Source organism: Alligator mississippiensis, chromosome 5 (genome assembly GCF_030867095.1).
Source record: "Alligator mississippiensis isolate rAllMis1 chromosome 5, rAllMis1, whole genome shotgun sequence".
Classification (NCBI taxonomy): domain Eukaryota; kingdom Metazoa; phylum Chordata; order Crocodylia; family Alligatoridae; genus Alligator; species Alligator mississippiensis.
The window spans coordinates 12,007,719-12,027,081 of record NC_081828.1 but is presented as its reverse complement, the minus strand read 5'-3'; the positions used below and the strand labels follow the sequence as shown (position 1 = coordinate 12,027,081).

At 45.5% G+C, this 19,363-nt stretch overlaps 1 protein-coding gene across 1 annotated transcript in view; it reads left to right on the top strand.

Moving 5' to 3' along the window:
• PLPP3 (phospholipid phosphatase 3) overlaps window positions 1–19,363 on the top strand; it is a 70,313-nt gene that overhangs the window by 47,396 nt on the left and 3,554 nt on the right. The window contains exons 4-5 of the mRNA XM_006275323.4: window positions 42–99; window positions 12,988–13,164. Of these exons, the coding sequence (XP_006275385.1) occupies window positions 42–99; window positions 12,988–13,164 (235 nt within the window). The remainder of the gene's footprint in view (window positions 1–41; window positions 100–12,987; window positions 13,165–19,363) is intronic.

The window sequence follows — 19,363 nt, the reverse complement described above, 5'->3', positions numbered from 1 at the left end:
TTCAATGGCTGGATTACTCATCCACATTCTTTGCCTTACAGGAAATCCTTTTTCTCTGGCCATGCCTCCTTCTCACTCTATACCATGCTTTATTTGGTGGTAAGTATCTCTCAGTTTTCTGTTCGAACTGCACATGGGGGGAAAACTCACCTGTACTTGCAGCGATCTGCCTGCTCTCTCTCTCTGTATATATATGACTCTTATTGCTGTGAAGGATTTCAGGGGCTGAATACATAAAACCTGTTAGAGTCAAAGGAAGGAGGAAAGAATCCAAATTACTCTCACTTTTTAACACTGGTTTAGTTACTCCTGAACTTTCTTTCTGGCTTCACAGATTTTGGCCATGCAGATTGCTGGGGCATTGCTTCCTGTCTCACCATAAACTCCCACCAAAGTCCGTGGGCATTTGGGCTCAGTGAACAATGCACCTACATAGCTTATGGGCAGGAGACAAAGGTCACATTAGGAAGCCTGATCTCTGCACTTGATGAATAGGTATAAATGGTTGCTTCAGTAAGCAAAAGTCAGCTTTGTGTATCACATTTGGGCCCAAATCTGTAAGCAGAGCAGGTGAACTAGCCTGCACACTCAGTCTGATCCAAAACTGCGGGCTGGTCTTGTTTTCCTTTGTCCATGAAAAATGGCTCTACCCTTCCTGTGTTCAGCCGTTGAATAGAGCAGTGTGCCAAGGTGCTTCCTGCCTTTAACTGCTGGAGGCATGCTTGATAGAGCTCATGAAAGGACCTAGCACAGGTCAATTATGGGTGGAACTACAGTAAGCTTTTTTGGAAGGGGGATTTGGTTAGTGATTTGTGTAAAAAATAATTAGGAAAATGGTTTTGGATACTTTCAAAGATTTGTGGTCCCCATATCTCCTGTAACATTAGATTGGAAGCCAGAAAACTGGCCCTGCACTTACAAAAACATTAAACACAAACTTTTTAAAATCTGTGACTAGTACTTCCACCCCACTCCTTTAACTTGCCCTCTGAAAAGATAAATTACCGCTGCTCCCTCCTGGTTTTTAATCCCTGGAATTTTTTTGCATTCCCCCCTGGGCTGGAAGCAGTTTCTGTAATTTAATTACTGTGCCTTTCAGACTGTTTGGGGGGCTGCATTAAATTATTTCCTCTTTTTTTTTTTTTTTCCTTTTTTCTTTGCTCAAAACATTTCGAATTTATTCCGAAAACATTTACGCCATTTCCTCTCAGCAGCGTTAAAATAGTGCAGTCTGAATAGCAGGGATATGTGAAGTAAAAGAAATGGGGCATTTCCCCGCCTCTCAAAAAAGATTATGTTTAATGCATTAATAGAAGAGAGAGTGTGTGTGTGTGTGTGTGTGTGTGTGTGTGTGAGAGAGAGAGAGAAATACAGGATTATATCAACAGTCCCATACCATGTGTTTCTGAATGAATGTTTTGTTTTATGCACCAACCAAAAATCACTACTTCTATGAAAAGGTAATTCCCCCCCAACCCTAGTAGACCTCCTCCTCCCCCCAAACAGTGATCTATATTTATATACCCTGAAGTGCGGCAGCTTTAATTAAGGGAACAAAGTTAAAGACTCTTATGTAGTGGCGGGGGGCTGTGCGATGGGCAGGAGGGGAGTTATTCCCAGTGCCAAAACCAATGCAGTGATGTTTCACAGAAATCTAAGCCCTTAATGGTGGATTTGCAAAACTTTCCAAATTGCTCTTGGAAGCCATTGCTTGCAGTGGGTTTTAAAAAAAAACCCCCGAAGGGTCTGCAGTCAGTCACTTAAGTCATCTCTGCCTTCGGAGTGGCTTGCATGCTTCGTTTCAGGAAACTGTGGACACTGGCGGCCCCAATTAAACAGGCGGCTGTTTCTGCCAGAGCATTCAGCAAGATCGGTGTCCTTCTGCGTTCTGTCTCGTCACTCCAAGTGTTGTTTCCACCCGCCTCGTAATAGGCCTCTTCCAGTCCTGATACTACAGAAGAGTAACAGGCACCCTTAAATAGGTCAAAACCTGTTCTGCTGCTTTCCCTTGACTAAGACACATGGGGACAAATTCTGAAATGCTTAAGAGAAAACCGTCCTGTGGACAGATTCCTGGGATGAACTAGATGACATCAAGCTCAGTGGGAGAAGAGAGGGCTCAACACTTCTCGGGACCTTTGCTTCACTAACTTCAGTGGCAGTTGACTAAAGGCTTCGGGCTCTTTTGCAGAACGTACTGTGCAGATTGCATTCCTTCTAGCAAACCTTGCCAGCGTAGATGACTGGTAGGGGAGGCACATGCCTCCCCCCACCCCCGAGATTGGCCCCCAACTTGGTACTGCTCAGGACGCGAGGCAGGTTTTTTGCTGCATGGGCTAGGGGTATGTTGGGGGGGGGGGGGGGGACAGGCACTAAGCCATGGCACAGAAGTATAGGAGCACATATGTGGCTTTTGGCCCACCCCCAGGCCCACCCCCAAATTGTGCCGCCCCCCCTGACTCACGAGGTACCCCAGTCACTTCTGCTTGCCACATTTTTTTTCTGCAAAGCCAGCAGTTACACAGCAAGCTAGAAATAAGGTGGCATGCTGCAGTTCAGTGGAAACTTGGGCCCGTGGTATGGGCTGACAGACCTTGCAGAGGCAGGTCTGGAAACAGCATCTTGCATGTAACACTCCCACGGGACACTGGAGAAAGTGATAAATTTCCTGCTATTTTTCACGAATAGGCACCACTGTCTGGCGTATATTTTTTCTTCTAGCTGCATGGTTTTTGGCCACTACTCATAACTGAGTGGCTTGCTGTGAGGTTAGAAAATGGATTTGTATAGGTTGGTTTGGATAAGCGTTATCTGGGTTGGACTAGATGACCTCTCAAGGTCTCTTCCAGTCCTACTTCGGTGTGATTCTGTGAGTGTCACAAACAACTGGATAGCCCTAGCCATTGGCTCGATTGACCCTTGTGAAGTTGTGGTTTGGCTTGATTGACCCTTGTGGAGCCCTAGCCATTGGTTCGATTGACCCTTGTGGAGCCCTAGCCATTGGTTCAATTGACCCTTGTGTAGCCCTACCCATTGGTTTGATTGACCCTTGTGGAGCCCTAGCCATTGGCTGAATTGACCCTTGTGGAGCCCTAGCCATTGGCTCGATTGACCCGTGTGGAGTTGTGGATTGGCTCGACTGACCCTTGTGGAGCCCTAGCCATTGGCTCGATTGACCCTCCTTCTAGACCCTTGTGGAGGATGCAATGAGCTCATGTGGCTCTGCTGGCAAGTGTAGTGGGATGGAGGACTCCTGACCGTAGGTTGTTACCTGACAGTAGGGATGTATCAGAGACCGGGTGAGATTGTGGCCTTGGCACATCACTACAGACAAGTTCTGGTCTCTCTTCACCAGCCATGCCTGTCCTCATATGGAAGCACTTCAGCTATCAGCACTCTGCAACGTCTGTCTCTCTCCCCCAGCCCACAAGAGACTGAAAACAAAACATTTTGGCAGCTGGCTATTGGCTCTTGGCCAGTACAGAATATATCCTCCAACACTGTGCTCTGAAAGGCAACAACAGCCTCTCCTTGGTTGGAGCAGAACAAGCCAATGTGCGACAACAGGCTGGTTCCATTTATCCCTTTGAATGGAAGATGATTGTCCCAGAATTCCCGGAGGTTTTTAAGGCTGAGAAAAGTTGCGGTCTGACCATCTGTTCAATAGATATGCCCTTAGGAGCTGGGGCAAAATGACGCTAATGGAACTGATGTAAATTGAAGAAGAAAAAAAGGAAACTTGAGATGAGGCAGTAGTAGGCGGTATGTATCTGACATGAAGAAGCCAGTGCTTCTCTTGTCAAGCCAGGCCTTCCTCTCACCCTTCCCATCTTCCTGCCCCTAAGTTCAGGGATCTTCTCCTCTGCGGTTTTTGCCATCTGTGGCTTAATGCAGATCTATCAACCCAGCAGATGAAAAATCTGCTGTAATCAAAAAGCTGATAACAGTGGAAAAACATATTACATATATTGTTTTAATCTACAAGGAAAAAAAAAACTCTCTCACCCAGTTGATTGGGTGACTGGAGCTACAAAGTATTTTCCCAACTTTATCCTGATTGCCTCTTTTAATTTGTCCTGGGTTTAATTAGTTCATTGGGCCTCATCAAGGAATCATCTTCGCATACACACAGTATTTGCTCTTTGATTCTTAAAAAGCTGTGTAGCAAATGTTTGGTTTGCTAAACTCAGCACACTGCTGAGTGCTGCTAATAAGATGAAGGACTTCATAGAAAATTGGAATCAGACAAAATGAGGGTTGGAAGGGCCCTCAGGAGGTCACATCTAGTCCAACCCCCTGCTCAGAGCAGGACCAGCCCCAACTACATCATCCCAACCAAGGCTTTGTCTAGCCAGGTCTTAAAAACCTCCAAGGATGGAGACTCCACAACTTCTCTGGCTAGCCTGTTCCAGTGTTTTACTACCCTCCTAGTGAGAAAGTTTTTCCTAATATCTAACCTAAACTTCCCTGGCTGCAACTTGAGACCATTGCTCCTTATTCTGTCATCTGCCATCATTGAGAACAGTCCAGCTCCATCCTTTTCGTTACCACCCTTCAGGGGTTGACAGGAGCCAGGGGAACAAGGAATTTGCTGCATTTTAAGGGAAGTTTAGGTTAGCTAATGGGAAGACTTTTCTCACTTGGAGGGTAGCAAAGCACTGGAGCAGGTTATCCAGAGAGATGGTGGACTCTCCATCCTTGGAGGTTTTTAAGACCTGGGTAGACAAAGCCTTGGCTGGGATGATGTAGTTGGGGCAGGTCCTGCTTTGAGCAGGAGGTTGGACTAGATGACATCCAGAGGCCCCTTCCAACCCTCATTTTCTATGATTCTGTGATCTCCTGCAGGTTGGAGGTGGTCAGTAGTCACAGGGCCCTTTTTTTAAAACCTGCCCTGGGACCAGCTTATAGGGGCAGAGTGGACAACACAAAATTTTGTCTACTGGTGATTAGCAAACACGGTATGTGTTCAAATCTTACATTAAGCAAGTTTCTCATTTAAGATCATTCTCAGGCTTGCTCTTTAATTCTGTTTTCATTTTTAAACTCACATATTGGCAACATCCTCAAAAATACATAATCTGTACATTTCCCTTTTAGTAAGTCTGGGCCATTTGTTGGCTTTGTATCTGGCCAAGAGAACCTAAATGGAGGCTTCAGGCATGTATTTGGTAGCCGTGTTGGATTTTAAACTTCATTGCAGAGCAACAGGAAAGATTTGTTACCTCCCTGCCTGCCATCTGACACCTCCGGGGAAGAAATCCTACCTGATCTACACATCAAATTGCTACTCAGGACAGCTCACAAAGACACTCTCATGAACCCAAAGGGACAGCCTTCCATCTTCAGCTCCTTCTGTGCAAAAATGAAGTTTATTTCCTACCTGTAGGGACTTTTTACCATCTTATACCATCTATACTTTCCCCAGAGCCTGACAAAGGGACTTTGATCCCAAAAGCTTGCAGAAAAGGAGAGTTTTCTTACAATTTCCCAGTTGGTCTACTAAAAGGTATCATTATGAAACCAAGAGTTCTAGTTTTTTGTAGGTCTTAAATGGAGGCTTCAAACTCATGAAAAAACACGTGCCCTGTAGAGAAATCATACAAAAGAGAGTCTTATCAGTTCTGGAAGATATTCACATTTTGTTACACCTAAAATGGAAAATCTTGGATGAATCAGTGCTCTCAAAAGATGCTTGATTGACAGCCCTGGTTGTCACTAATCCTCAGAAAAATCCATTGTAGTGCTGGCAATGTGAGGTTTCCATCAGTGTGCTTCAACTCGATGTGTTAGGTGCTCATTTGGGTGCGAGAAAAAAAGCTACGGTCCTTGGCTTCCCTGGTCATGTTGTCAACTAATGTTTTATGCTGAAGATGTTTATCCAACTGGGATGATAACGTATCAGAGTTGCCCAGTGTTATCAGTATTTGTCCCATTAACAAAATGTGAATACATATCAAGTACTAGAGGGTTGGGTATTTTTGTTACATTCCTCATGCTGGGAAGCATGTACTTTTAAGCAGAAAGACACACTTCAGTGAAAGGTCTTGGATTAATTCTGAAACACAGTTTCATAGCTAACATTTTGGGAGTTGTCTTCCCACCATAAATAAGCAGTTAACATCACTGCTTTGTGTAACAGTTTACAAAGGGAAATTGCTCTCCAGCAATCTGCTTCTCCTTGGCTAAGTGGCATTATAATGCTTATTTATACTAAGAGGAAGTATGCAGAAGTTTTGTGCATGCGGCTCTGTGGCTTTCCCCCTGCTCCCCCCTTCCCCCCACAACTTTTTGGTTTGGAAACGGTCAAGATTTGTTGCCCCGCTGAAGACTTAAAGCGTAAGGGCAAAACCTTGAAGAACAGATAGGGTTGATATTAGGGTTGAACTATAAGAATAAAGGCTTTTTCAGCTCAAGTGGAATATACAACCAAGAACACTGATGACCCAGACTGCAGGAGCAATAAAGTGGGATTAGGTGAGGATCCAAGGAATGGCCATGAAATGCAGAGTTATGTGAGTCAAAGTATTCGTGCCCTTAGTGATAGGCAAAACACTTCATTTCAGCGGGTGCTGCTTTAACCTGGAATAGTATCTTTGGAGTGACTGCGCAGATGTCCTAATGGCCCTGTCTCCGGGCCGAAAGGAAAATATTAACTCCTGTGTTCGGTGATGGGGAACATCTTGAACACTACTATAGGCATTAGCTGGAAGTAAAGGCTTTGGAGAGGATGCGTTGATGCCCTAACTCTCTGTCTTGGGGCTGAAAGGAGAATTATATTCTTCAAGCCCTTTCCAAAACTCAGTTTTCCCTTGTTCCTTGAGAGTAAAGAAGGCAGAGACCGTTTTCTATCACTGAGCATAATTAAGGAGAAACAACAGTGATTACTAACCTTAAATTCAACAACGCGGGGTGACAGGATCTTCCTTCCTCACTACTAACGAAGTTCTTTTGTGTTTCCCTGACCTGCATTCCCTCATGTGAACTGGGCAGTCATTACTGAGTTTGGCTGTTATTCTAATCAGCTCTGATTAGTTTTATCCCACAGTTGGACTGATTGCAATCTCTTTAGCATTGTTCTTTACTTGTGGCTGCCGGGGGAGAGCTAGGTCATGGAATATTGTCTCTATTCCAGGAGTGGCGTGAGCTGAGCCATGTGTTAGTATTGGCAACCCCAGGGTAGCATGCACAGTCATTTAAGCAGAAAAGCACTGGGTTCAAGTTCAAGTTAGCTAATAACATTGGGATTCAGTGGGATCATGTCCGGTATGTTAGCCCCTAGCTAACTGGTATTAGTGATGAGGCTTCAATTAAAAGGAAAGAAAAGGCAAGCATTTTCTGTTTGCTTCGCTGCTCAGAGATCTTTCTTCCTCTCCTATGCCTACCCACAGCCTAACTGCACAGACCGGACAGAAGTTCGTAAATGGATTTAACCTAAATCAGTTAATTCTGATACTACATCCATCCAGGTTTGTCTTAACTGGTTTTGGCCATTATGAAAGCAGTGTACGTGCACTAAACTTCTGGTGTGTTACAGATTTGAACCAGTTTCCAATCATTTACATTTGTAATTTCTGTCCCTAGCCTTAGCTTAGAGTCTTACTAAGTTCATCCAGGCAGGCCTCTAGCCACACACCAGGAATTTGGCTTAGCTTTGTTCAGAGAAGTGCACCTAAATTTGTCCCATTTTTCAAAAGGGTTTGATGGAAGGTAGATTTAGGTCAGGTCAAAACTATTCCCATCATGGAAATAAGATACGGCCCTTTCATTTCTCAGAGAAAACAAGTTTCCCAGGTTTGGCTGGATGCAGCCGTGTGGGACAGATGGCTTGGCATTGGGAGCGCCTTCTGACCACCACCCTGAACAGAAACCTCCCCACCCGCGGCAGAAAAGAAACCACTCATTGCCTTCTCCTGACCTGTAGACTGACAAGTGAACATGCTGTCCTCCTGTGCTGTTCGAGTAGGGTCACATGCTGACCACAGTCTGCTCCCACAGACATTAGTGGAAGTTCCCTGGCCGGAGAAAAACAATGTATTGCCCTTAAAGCATCCAGTTTGTGGCAACTGCTCTGCTGCCAGCACTTCTGAAAGTGGAGAGGATCTTAAAATAGCTATACCGACATAGTATCCTTTCCCCCGGTGCCCCCTTGCCCACCCCACGCTTGTCCTTCCCATTCCTTTTAGCCATGAGATATCATTTTCTTTTGCTGCTAACACTGGTCTGCCCTGGGAGTAATGCATTTTTACATTACTGTTATCCCCACCCAGTCTCCTCCTCTGAGCTCCCACCGCCTCGTGACACCTCTGCTTTTAGCAGACGTCACTACCTACTGCTGCCTTAATTTTCAGAGAAACGGTGGGGGGTTTCCTGCTTCCCAGTTCCAGTATTGCATTTGCACTGTCAGGAAATTCTGATCCTAATCCTTTCAGTTTTCATTCTGCTTTCTGATCTGCTTTTACTGCCTAGTGTTAGCATCAATGCCCAGGCAACAAGAGCCAAGATAGCTAAATGCCCCCTAACTACATGAATGGAATAGCTGATCCACAGTACTTCTAGGGTCCACACTACTATAGTATCTGACTGCCTCAGGGTCTGGCTCAGAGTATGCCAGGGAAAACAGAGAAGTGCTGGTACCCGGTTTTTATGAATGAAGAATGGAGAAGCTAAGTGACCCACCCAGGAAACTTGAGGTGAAAAGGGAACTGAACCACCCTTCCCTTGGCCTACATAAGTGCCCTGACTCCTGGATAGGCAAGGCTCTTTGGGTATATCTGATATCTTGTATTAGACCAACTCAGATAGCTGGAAAAATTCTTCTTTGCAAGCTTTCGGTTACAAATACCCTTCGTCTGGCTGAGGAAGCATCTGCAGTTGGTGTGTGTGCTCTTCCTAGAGGGAATGAATAGTAAAGAAGCCAGAGACTTCACTACACTGCACTACAAACTACACACTAACTCCTGGATCATCTTTTTGTCTGTTCTTGGCTAATATTTTTTCCTGCTTATCCTGAAATGCACGTGTGTCTGTGCAAACCAGGACATGTACTAACTAACCTAGGCAGTGCCATTGCCCAAATCTTGTATCTGGGAGCTTCTTTGCAAAGTAGATTTGTATGAAATGCTGCATGTGTGCGCGCAGTTGGGAAATACACTTCTGAAAACATGGGCCCTAGCATACACACAGACTGCCGTACTGGCTTTTTATCAGTTTTTATCTTTTATTTATGTACTTGCTTTCTTGCCTTTGATTAACCTACTCAGTCATGGTCTTGGGGCTGCTTTGGGGCTGCAAGAGAACACAGAAGTCATTCAAAACTGTACCCAGAAGGGAATAAGTGCATGATTGTTGAATATCAGACATTTGAAACCTTTCTCTTAAGGGTTTAAAATGAACATGCAAGAGGTTGCGAACATGAAACTAGCTTATCAATCCACCTAGTGGATCTAAGAATGAATGTGCATCGAGTGCAAAACTACTTTAGGACCCTGCGTGTCCTTCAAACAAGCAGGGTGACAGTGCCAGTGTATTTTACATCTCTCAGCTAATAATAAAACATTATTCATTGCACTGCTCCAGCTTCCCAAATATAGATATTTAAAGGGACATGGCAAGTGCGTGACAACGTTGAGAATATGCATTCAGGCCTCCTTGAATCTTGTTCAGTAGGCACTTAATGCAATAAGTTTTTATTGATGGATTACTTAGGTAAAATACTGGGGGTATCTGATTTCTAGAATTTCTTAGTGGATGTTTGGTGAAAAAAAACCTTGAGGCCAGTTCACTGTCAGCGGCTGCATCTACATGAGTGGCGGACTGCGCAATTATTACTGCGCAGTCATTTAGTACTCGCATAACCAAGTACTAAATGACTGCACCGTAATCAGCATTACTGCTCAGTAATGTCTCCGCATGGTTTTTTTCTGATGCTACTGCACAGTAGCAACAAGCTCATTGCTATTGCGGAGTAGTGTCTTGTGTAGACAAGGCCAGTGAAATGCATAAAAGATTAAAATAAGAGTCCTTATTAATAAACAATTTTACATGGCTATGTAGCATTGTTCTGTATTATTGAAAGCTATGTATTTCTATTCCGAGGTAGCTGCATTTTCACAGTAGGTGAAGTTCAGATAGTTTGAAAATTGCTTTTAAATACTTCTCCTTGAAAGGTACATTAAATATATAAAACACTGTCAGTTTTTTTTCTTAGCATAGACATTATAATTCAAAACCGCAGTACAAATGTATAGGGAGAGCATTCACCAGCATGTGTGTAAGTGTATTTTACAGAACCTGTAATGTGATTTAGATAATTTTAAGCATCTGCTAGATTACTTGTCCATATTCTTTCCAAAAAGAATAAATAACATGTTTTTATAACATAACAGAGAGCACATTAAGCTAAGCAATACAGTGATCTCCTTTATAAACTCTCCAGTTCTCCTTCCTAGATAGATGATGTAACTGTCTTATTTGTGATATAATGGAAATACGCCCGGGCTTGATTCTCATTTACCGTATGTGTACTTTAGTTACGGACGATCTTGCTTTGAGCAGGGGGCTAGATGAGATGACCTTATGAGGCCCTTTCCAGCCCTACTTTTCCTATGATCCTACCTTATACCACTGCAGCCATATAAAGCAGCCTGAGTGTGCAAGGCAATTTGATTCCTTTTATGCAGCATAGGAAAGCGCAGAAAATACATCATAAATCAATATAACTCAAAAGAATGAAGTAATGCGCACCAGCTGAGAAGCTGGCAAGAAACATTACCCAGATACCTCAAACAATTGAAAAGATTTTCCACGTGCTCAGAATTTTCTATTGCATTGTTAAGGGAGTAAAAGCCATGTAGGCTGTTACACTGGGTTACTAATTTAGATTCATTAAGGTATGTTGTAAGTATTAAGAGAGCGGCCAGGCCTCTCCCCTCCCCGTGCATGCGTATGCATGCACACACACATCCACACACACACACACACACACACCCAGACGGGACTATGACTTCATGACCTACAGCCCTTCCTCATCTGCACCCCCACCCCTGCCCATCCCTGTCCCCGCTTCCTCCCCCGTGCACAGGAAGGTAGCACTTTGTGGAGGGGCACTCCTACTCGTGCTCCGCCGTGGCTCTGCCTAAGGCTCGGTCAGCCTCAGGCAGCTTTGATTTGTGGGCAGAAGGTCCCAGTTTTCCTGTTGTCTCTTCCCTTTTGGTTTCCCTTGTTCCCACAGGAACCTGGGAAGTAGGTCGTGCCCACAGTTTGAAACGGAAACAGGCTCAAGATAGCTGTAGGGGGGACAATATCCATTTGACGTCACTTCTGCTTCATGTCAGGTCAAGCCTTTCGGTCTTCCCTTGTTAAATAGAAGTGATCCCTTCCCCCTCCAATGCACAGCTCCAGCCCTTGTGTGAGACACAGATGAGATTCAGAATTTCAATTACTGGATGACTAGGGTGGGCAGACCCTGACTTTCCTCACCTGAGTAATCATGGGCTAGCCTGTTGGTCTGTTCATGTGACTACCAGGACAATGCACCTCACTGCCAGTCATTTTTCTTTGTCGGTCCATTAACAAGCATCCTGCTTGTCTATATAGAAAGAGCTATGTGTATATAGCCGTTAGGCTTTTCTTGTCCTGTACTTGGATCAGTGGTTTTCTTCCATGTCAGAGTTATGGGCCTATTCAAACTCGCACTGCAGTCAATACTGAGACATGCCTTGATTTCAATGGGAGTTGGCTCGGACTCTGAGTTCACGTCGTTCCATAAGAACGGGGAGGGGACCATAAGCATAACTGTACCAATTATGTAAGAGTTAAGGGATCGTGATTTCCCCTATGGTTAAACAGGAGAGGCAGCCTTTATAGGAATTCTTACAACTGTTCCTGGAAATATTAGGGAACTGCGTGTTTAAACTTTACCATTAGCAACCTTGACATTTGCCAAGAAAATGCAACTGGGAATATTCTTTGTTTTCTACTTTCTCTTGGGTTCAGTTCTCTGGATGTGTTGTCATATAACAAAGATGCCCAAGGAGTTAGACCTGTGTCTTCAGAGGTTGTCCCTCATGTTGATAGTAAACCCGGCAAGCTACATGCAGGCCCACACATAAGGAAATGCTGCCCTGCCCAAGTTGCAGACTGTACATGAAGGGCCAAATCCTATTCCACTGTGTTAAGAAATGATAAACATAGGTTCAGACCTCCTCTGGAGGAAGTGGGCACTAGGACTTGGATCTCCTACTCCCTGTGTAGGTGCCCTAATCACCAGGCTATTGGGCTGAAAGGTGGGAGTACCTGTTTAACAATCACTAGTCGAGCTTTTTTTTTTTTTTTGACCACAGTTTCAGGGACTTATACACAATAATGCACCTGTCCCAGCAGAATTGGATCGCCAGAGAGCATACACAGTCACAGAAGAGCCTTCTGAGCATGCCAAGAGAGGCAAATGTAGTTGTGCAGGTGGAAATAGGATCTAAAATCTGCATAAGAGCCAGAAATGCCATCTCCACAGCTACATTTGGACTCCTGAGAAGTACTTAGATGTGTAAGCGTGAAATAGGTTTGGGGTTGGAGGAAGGTCTATAGCGACATTATACGGCAGCTGTTTATAAAGCAGTCCTCTGCAACACCAGTTTGCTGGGAGGGCCAGGAGAGAGATAGGGCCAGTGGGTGCCCTGGCACCACCCCTTGCCTTTCATGCTACCACTCAGGTACAAAAGGAGTAGCTTTCCTCCAGTTCTGCTGCCAGGAGGCTCATTTTGAACCCCCCTCTCCCTCATGTTTGTTTTTTGTTAATGCAAAATGCCTGTTCACTCATGCACTATGGCCCTATACTGCTCAGGCCTGTGGACACCATCCCCAAGCACTTAAGGGCAGAATAACATCCCAGTGCCATGTTTGAATAGCTCTAGTTTTGTGCGTTAGTTGGCATGCTGCAAGGAAGTTGTACCATTAACACTCGCTTTTGTTTTTCCTCTCTCTGGTCAGTTATACCTGCAGGCCAGGTTCACGTGGAGAGGAGCCCGCCTGCTACGTCCCCTTCTGCAGTTCACCCTCATCATGATGGCCTTTTACACAGGACTGTCCCGTGTGTCCGACCACAAGCATCACCCTACGGATGTGCTGGCAGGGTTTGCACAAGGAGCCCTGGTGGCTTACTGCATAGTAAGTGTCATCTTGTACCATGGTGTTTGCAACGGGGTGACTCTGTGCAGTAAGGGAGGAGGGGGGCAGTAACAGCGATAATGTTGCTGGGCGCAGCCTGTGCTGGTGACTGCATTTCCTGCATTAGGAGTTGTTAACCGAGAGTTCGCATTGACATGGTGGATGGCTCCTTTAAATGGGCTGCAGTGCAGAAGATGTTAAGCACGGATTCAAGTCCTTTGCAGTCACTCCATCTCACATGACATCCTGGATGCTGCCCAGAGCAGGTGGAGAGTGTGATAAGGTACAAGGTAAAAGGGAGCTGAACAGGAATGGCAGAGCGGTATTATTCAAACTTCTACCAAAGAGGCCTGCAAAGCCACCAAATTCCTCCTGCATCACAGCTGGACAAGTTGAAAAACCAGAGCACTGCATTAGCATGCTGAGGCTTGCTGGTACATCACTGTGTCCTCAGCTCTGCACATTCTGCTTGCCAAAAGGGGGCAGATAGGAAGGATTGAAGGGCCCGCAGGGCCAAAAGTCTCAAACCATAGTTATGCAAAAGCAATACCATCTTAAATGAAACAGCTGCTTCTTACTCTTCCTCATCGTCCTGAAGTTCAACCAGTTCATGGCTTGGAAAGGGTCCCTGACTGAATCCCTGTCCATCTGGACACACAACCAGTGCAGGGAGTCAATCTGGACACATTTCTCAGGGAGTCGAACATGCAAACAGTAGTACGAGCTTTTCTTCCAAGTCAAAGCACTTTCATAGAGAAGGCAACCGTTTCCTTTTGTTGATGCCGTTGCTGCTGTGATCTGCCCTGCTAGTCAGCTGGCCGGGTGATCTTTAGGGCCCTGTCTGTGGTCCGGTATGGATCTAAGATCCAACTGACCGGGTTGGGAGGCTGGGAATATGTATATTAAGTTAAAGGAGTTAAAGTTCTTTGTCTGGGACCGTGGAGCTTGGGGTGGTTGTTTTGATTGGGGTTGGGATGTTAACGTGGTAAAAAAAGGTTTGTGAGAAAATGGTTAACAAAAGCCACGATTGCTTGTCTGCTGCTGCCTGGCTTGTTCTCATGCAATTTACTTTAAAAGAGGGCCTGATTGCACAGTCCTTTAACTCAAAGTGACACATGTAAATGTTTAATGCAGGCAGAACAGGAGGGGCTGGCTCTGCCTAATGACGTGATTGTTTTCAGCACTGCTATCTTGTATAGGAACAAAGGGGCTGGGGGCTAACGTAATTTATGTGCCTCCAGAAACTCCTAAAACCAAGTTTTTAAAAGGTTACAGACTTTTTTTTGTGTGATTGATCTGAACAGTTAAGTAAACCTAGAGGCAAGGAATAAAGTTCACTTGAGGTTTGTTTGTAGGACTAGAAAATAGGTTAGTTGAGTGGTTTCCACTTTTTGATAAAATGCTAAAGCTGAGCCAAATATATGCTGTAATCGAGATGTTTTAATAAAATATTATTAAGCTCTCGGGCAGTGGGAGCTGGATTTTGACATTGCCAAGTGCCAGTGCCACATCATAGCTTAGTGTTCACAAATCCAAAATAGCCGTGCAAGAGGGCTAATTGATGGAAACCTTCTAAAGAGCCCATTGTATCCATGTGTGTCTTTCTGTCTTAAATTGCTCTTTACTGCATGGTAGTAGCAAAACCCTTGTGGTTCATGTATCTTTTGTACAAATGTCACAGGGTAGTTCTCAAAGGCTCGAGAACCATTTACTATCCCAGCAGCCAATTAAAGAAACAACACATCACTGTTGAGAGCTGTGGGAGCTGAAGGGCCCTGGTAAACCTTGGGAACAATGAAGTAGTTTTTCTCAGTTCAGGTGCCCCTCGTCTTGTCATGTGGTTTTGTCGGGACACTAATCGGGTATGCAGACAGCCTTCCTTTTTTTTTTCAGGTGTGCATTTTAGTAACCTGCATATTCTTCTGCTTGTCACTTGAAAAACTTTGCTCCAAGGTTCAGGAGGGAAGAGGAATATGCACAATGTGCTGAAAGGAAGACTAATGCTATCGATCTCAGTGGATCGAAGCGGCAGCTCCTGAAAGACAATAGGGCTCCAGATGCTAGAGACGGACATTTGTACGTTTCCTGTCGAGTGACAAGTTGCAAATCTGGTGAACTTCTCCGTGGCCCTTTAACAGATGGCAAATTGTATGGGGGCAGCAGGAGGGTGAGAACGCTGCTGCTATAGGTTGACTTTCCTGTGACGCGGCGAACCCCCATAGGAAGCAGCTGTCTGATCAGACAGGCCTGGTCTTTCCCTTTTAGCAAAGGGCACACCCGCTCGACTGCCTGCTCTTTTGTATGCCTTGGTTCCTGGTCAGGATGCAGAGAGGGCACTGGTCATTTGTAGCCTTGTTCTCACATGGATTCACTTGTTATAGCTTGGAAGTGATACAAGCAGAAATACAAGCAGGTGAAAGATGGCAATTCCTCCCAGGATTCGAACCCCCACCTTGCTCTGCTTGTGTCTGATGGCAAAAGACAAGCTGAAATGTTCATTAAAGAAAGGAGAGGTGGAGTTACTAACGGCCCACTGCAGGTGTATATTTTTCCCCTTGGGAGGCTGCCTCCCCAGTAAAGGGCATGGGCATCGAGCAACAGTGGGCTGCTGACACTGTCAGGCCACTCCAGGGCTTCCTGCTCTTGCAACAGAGGAGGAGGTGGTGTAGACCTGAGCAATTTTCCCAATCCTGCCAAAGTTAAATTGATGGTGTAGACCTGAGCAATTTTCCCAGTCCTGCCAAAGTTAAATCGATGGTGTAGACCTGAGCTATTTTCCCAATCCTGCCTGTAGAGCTGAGCAATTTTCCCAATCCTCCCAAAGTTAAATGGATGGTGTAGACCTGAGCAATTTTCCCAATCCTGCCAAAGTTAAATGGATGGTGTAGACCTGAGCAATTTTCCCAGTCCTGCCAAAGTTAAATCAGCAGGGGAAGTCCTCTTGTGACCAACAGGTCCAGAATCAGGCTCTCAGGCCCACTGTGAGCAACTTCTGTATGCTGGAGGCTTTTGTTCCCATATTAGGGTCCCTCCACTTCTATGCTGTTTGCTGAGACACCTTGGGGACAGCCAGAAATCTTGGAAGTTCAGATGCTCCTGGAGCACGTGCTAAGGTCACAGCCCTCCCATTACTCTGCAACACTGCCGCTTCTCCGTCAGCTCTCATCAAATGAGTCCATGGCTCCCGCTGCCCTGAGCCACCGCTTCACCTTCTCTTCCTCCCTCTCCTGCCCAACCTCAACTGTTAAAAATATATTCACTCTGTCCGCTCCAAGGACCTTTCACTGGAGCAGCCTCTCCCAGGTCTCCTAGAATAGAGGTGGGTCTTGCTCCTTATTTCATTCTTGTCCTTGTCAAGGCAGGACTGGTGTGACACAGGTGGGCAGGTATCATGTGCCGTCAAGCTCAGACGGCAGGAGGCTGTTAGCAGCTCTGTTGCACAACGATGGAGCAGAGAAATCTTCTTCCATCGGGTCTGCAACAGGTGCAGAGCCTCTCGGGACACAATCAAAGGCTGTTGAAGCGTTCGGTGGTGGTGCCGCCCTTTTATGAACCAGTGAGGAGCATCACAGATCCTGGCTTTCAACCACTTCTGATAGCTTCCCACCTCAGGATCCTGCTCTTCCTTTGTAAAGCAGATGCATAGCAATTATGCTACTTGGAAACTCATTGTAGCTGGATATGCCAGCTACATAGCTCCGTTATCTCCCCCATCCCACTTTCCTTTCTGAGCTAATCAGTCCTGCATATAACACAATAAAGTCCTTGTCATGGAAACGTTTTTGAATATGGAGTATATGGAGTAATTTCCATTTCACTCAGCTGAGGCTAAATGTTACATTGTTAGCTGGTGAATGTAGTAATAGAGGCCTGACCTTTAAATCACAGGGTCTAAGGCCTTCTTGCTTAGCCAGTCACAGTTTTATCATCGTGCCAGAGGCGGATGATTCAAGACCAGGTTTGCACCACTCAGCATGAGGAACTGCCTTCCCCCGTGACTCAAGGACTCAGTGTCTCAGCCCTGATGATATTAAAATAGCATGAAATTGGGTAGTAATCGTGCTGTAATTTTCAGTAGAAGCCAGATGTGTGTTTCATCTCCAAGGGTTACCAAAGCTAAATCCAAGTTGTTTTGTAGCAGACACATTTGTCCTTTCCTGCCTGAAATAACAAATGAAAGACACTTGTGCCAAGCACTTCCAGCTGATGAAACATTCGGATTTGGTTCTGACGTGAAATACAACGAGAAGTTCTGAAACCAAAGGAGCTTGCACATGCCATGGAAGTAGATGGACGTGGATCAAGTCGTTTCTCATGGAGAAGAGACGGCGGAAACATCGAATCTTTTTGGTGTCCCTCTCGCCACTCAGATTAGTCGGTGTAACATGTTGTATGTCATTAAGGAGTTCTTTAATATAACGAAAAGAAATGGGATTATTAAGTGGAAATATAAGATACCGGCTTAGTTTGTACAGTACATTCCCAGTCCTCTGCTGTCAAGTTTTCTTTATGGGTGGAGAGCACCTTCTACAGGAAATGGAAGAAATCCAAGTAAAAAACTTTGTACATTTATTAGCCCTTTCTTGTTTTAAACAGTTGAAGCATTAGGAGGATTTAACACACTGTTTCAACCCTAAAAGATCATGTTTCATGATTCCTATATGTGTTTATAAAACCTCAAGCCATGCTAAAAAGAAATACAGTTTAAAGGGGAACTAAAACTACCACCAAGACTTAGATTTAAACCCTCAAAAGCAGCGAACTCCAGAGTAAAGGGTAAAGAAACCAGGATGGCACTCCATCTATAACGTAGCAGAGTTGCAAAATAAGGGCCAGAGTCAATATAATCCCCATATGCTTCTTGAGCCGAGCAACTGGCACCTCCCTCCTCCCCCAGATTGATTTGTCATGGGTATCTTGGTGCAGAAATTAGACATCTCTCTGATTGAATCCAGCCCTGGGAGGTGGGTGAGTGAGAGAAATGGCATCAGAATTACTCAAAGCCAGCTGAATGTGAGGTTTGGTTTTTTTTAACACCTGCTTAATAACCCCAACAAAGAAAATAAAAAACATTTTTAGAGCAATTAAATATGCTGTTAAACTGAGAAATGTCTAGGGTTCACTTTTTCTAAAGGGGCCTCATCCAAGCCACTGTTTTTGTGAGCCTTTTACTCTCTCCTTTAACTGTAGGAGCAGACTACCACTTAGGGACGTGTCCCAAGGCGTGCGCATGTGCAGGGGCACACATTTCCCATAGAACAAATAGCACTGGCTCATATTTGTGCTGCTGCTTTTTCTTCTAGGGCATGCCCCTGCGCACATGCTCTGGTGCGCGGCAAAATGACCCAGGTGGGGTAGGGGAGGCTGGGGCCAGCACCTGCGCTAGCCTCAGCAGCCTTACCTGGGGTCCTGGAGGCCTCCCAGGACAGCAGCACCACCAAGCCAAAAAAGGCCCATGGTTCTGCAAACCAGCACAGTGAACAGGTGCACACATGCCACGTGCCGTTTGCAGCACCACAAACAGCTCTGAGGCACCACAAATCGCACCTGTGCGCTCATCTGGATGCACCCTAGGGCTGCATGCAGACGTGCCTGTGGCACTACATGCTGCACATTCAGCTGTTCTCTATGCTGCAAGGTTGCAGCGTTGGGGGGGGGTTGACCTTGGGGGATCTTGGGATCAATAAAACTTGCACACAAAAAAGGACTGGCACATGCGGCACCAGCTCACACTGCCCAAAACCGGAGCCTGGCTGGCTGGATCTATGCTCCGGCTGCCGGCCAGGCTCTGAGCGGCAGGAGCACCACTGCTGCAGCCCCAGGAGGCTCCCAGGGTCCCAGGTAAGGCTGCTGGGCCCAGCCTCCCCTACCCTATCCGGGGTAACCTGCCATGTGCCAGAGGGCACGTGGCACAGGTGTCCCCAGGAACAAGTAGCAGCGACACAAAGTGTGCTGCTGCTTCTTGTCCCCGGGGAAACAAATGTCCATGCTCATGTGGACGTGACCTAGGTGTCTAAACGATGTCTGAGCCTTTGAATGCCAGTACTTGCACCCAAGAAGAGTTGTCAATTTTTGCATGGCATGTCCTTTGTATGTTCCTAAACCAGACTATTTATGGCTAAGTAATAAACCCCAAAAACGAAGGATTCGAAACCTCAAATTTTAGCTGTAGAAATAAAAAGACATTTCATAGCAGCCC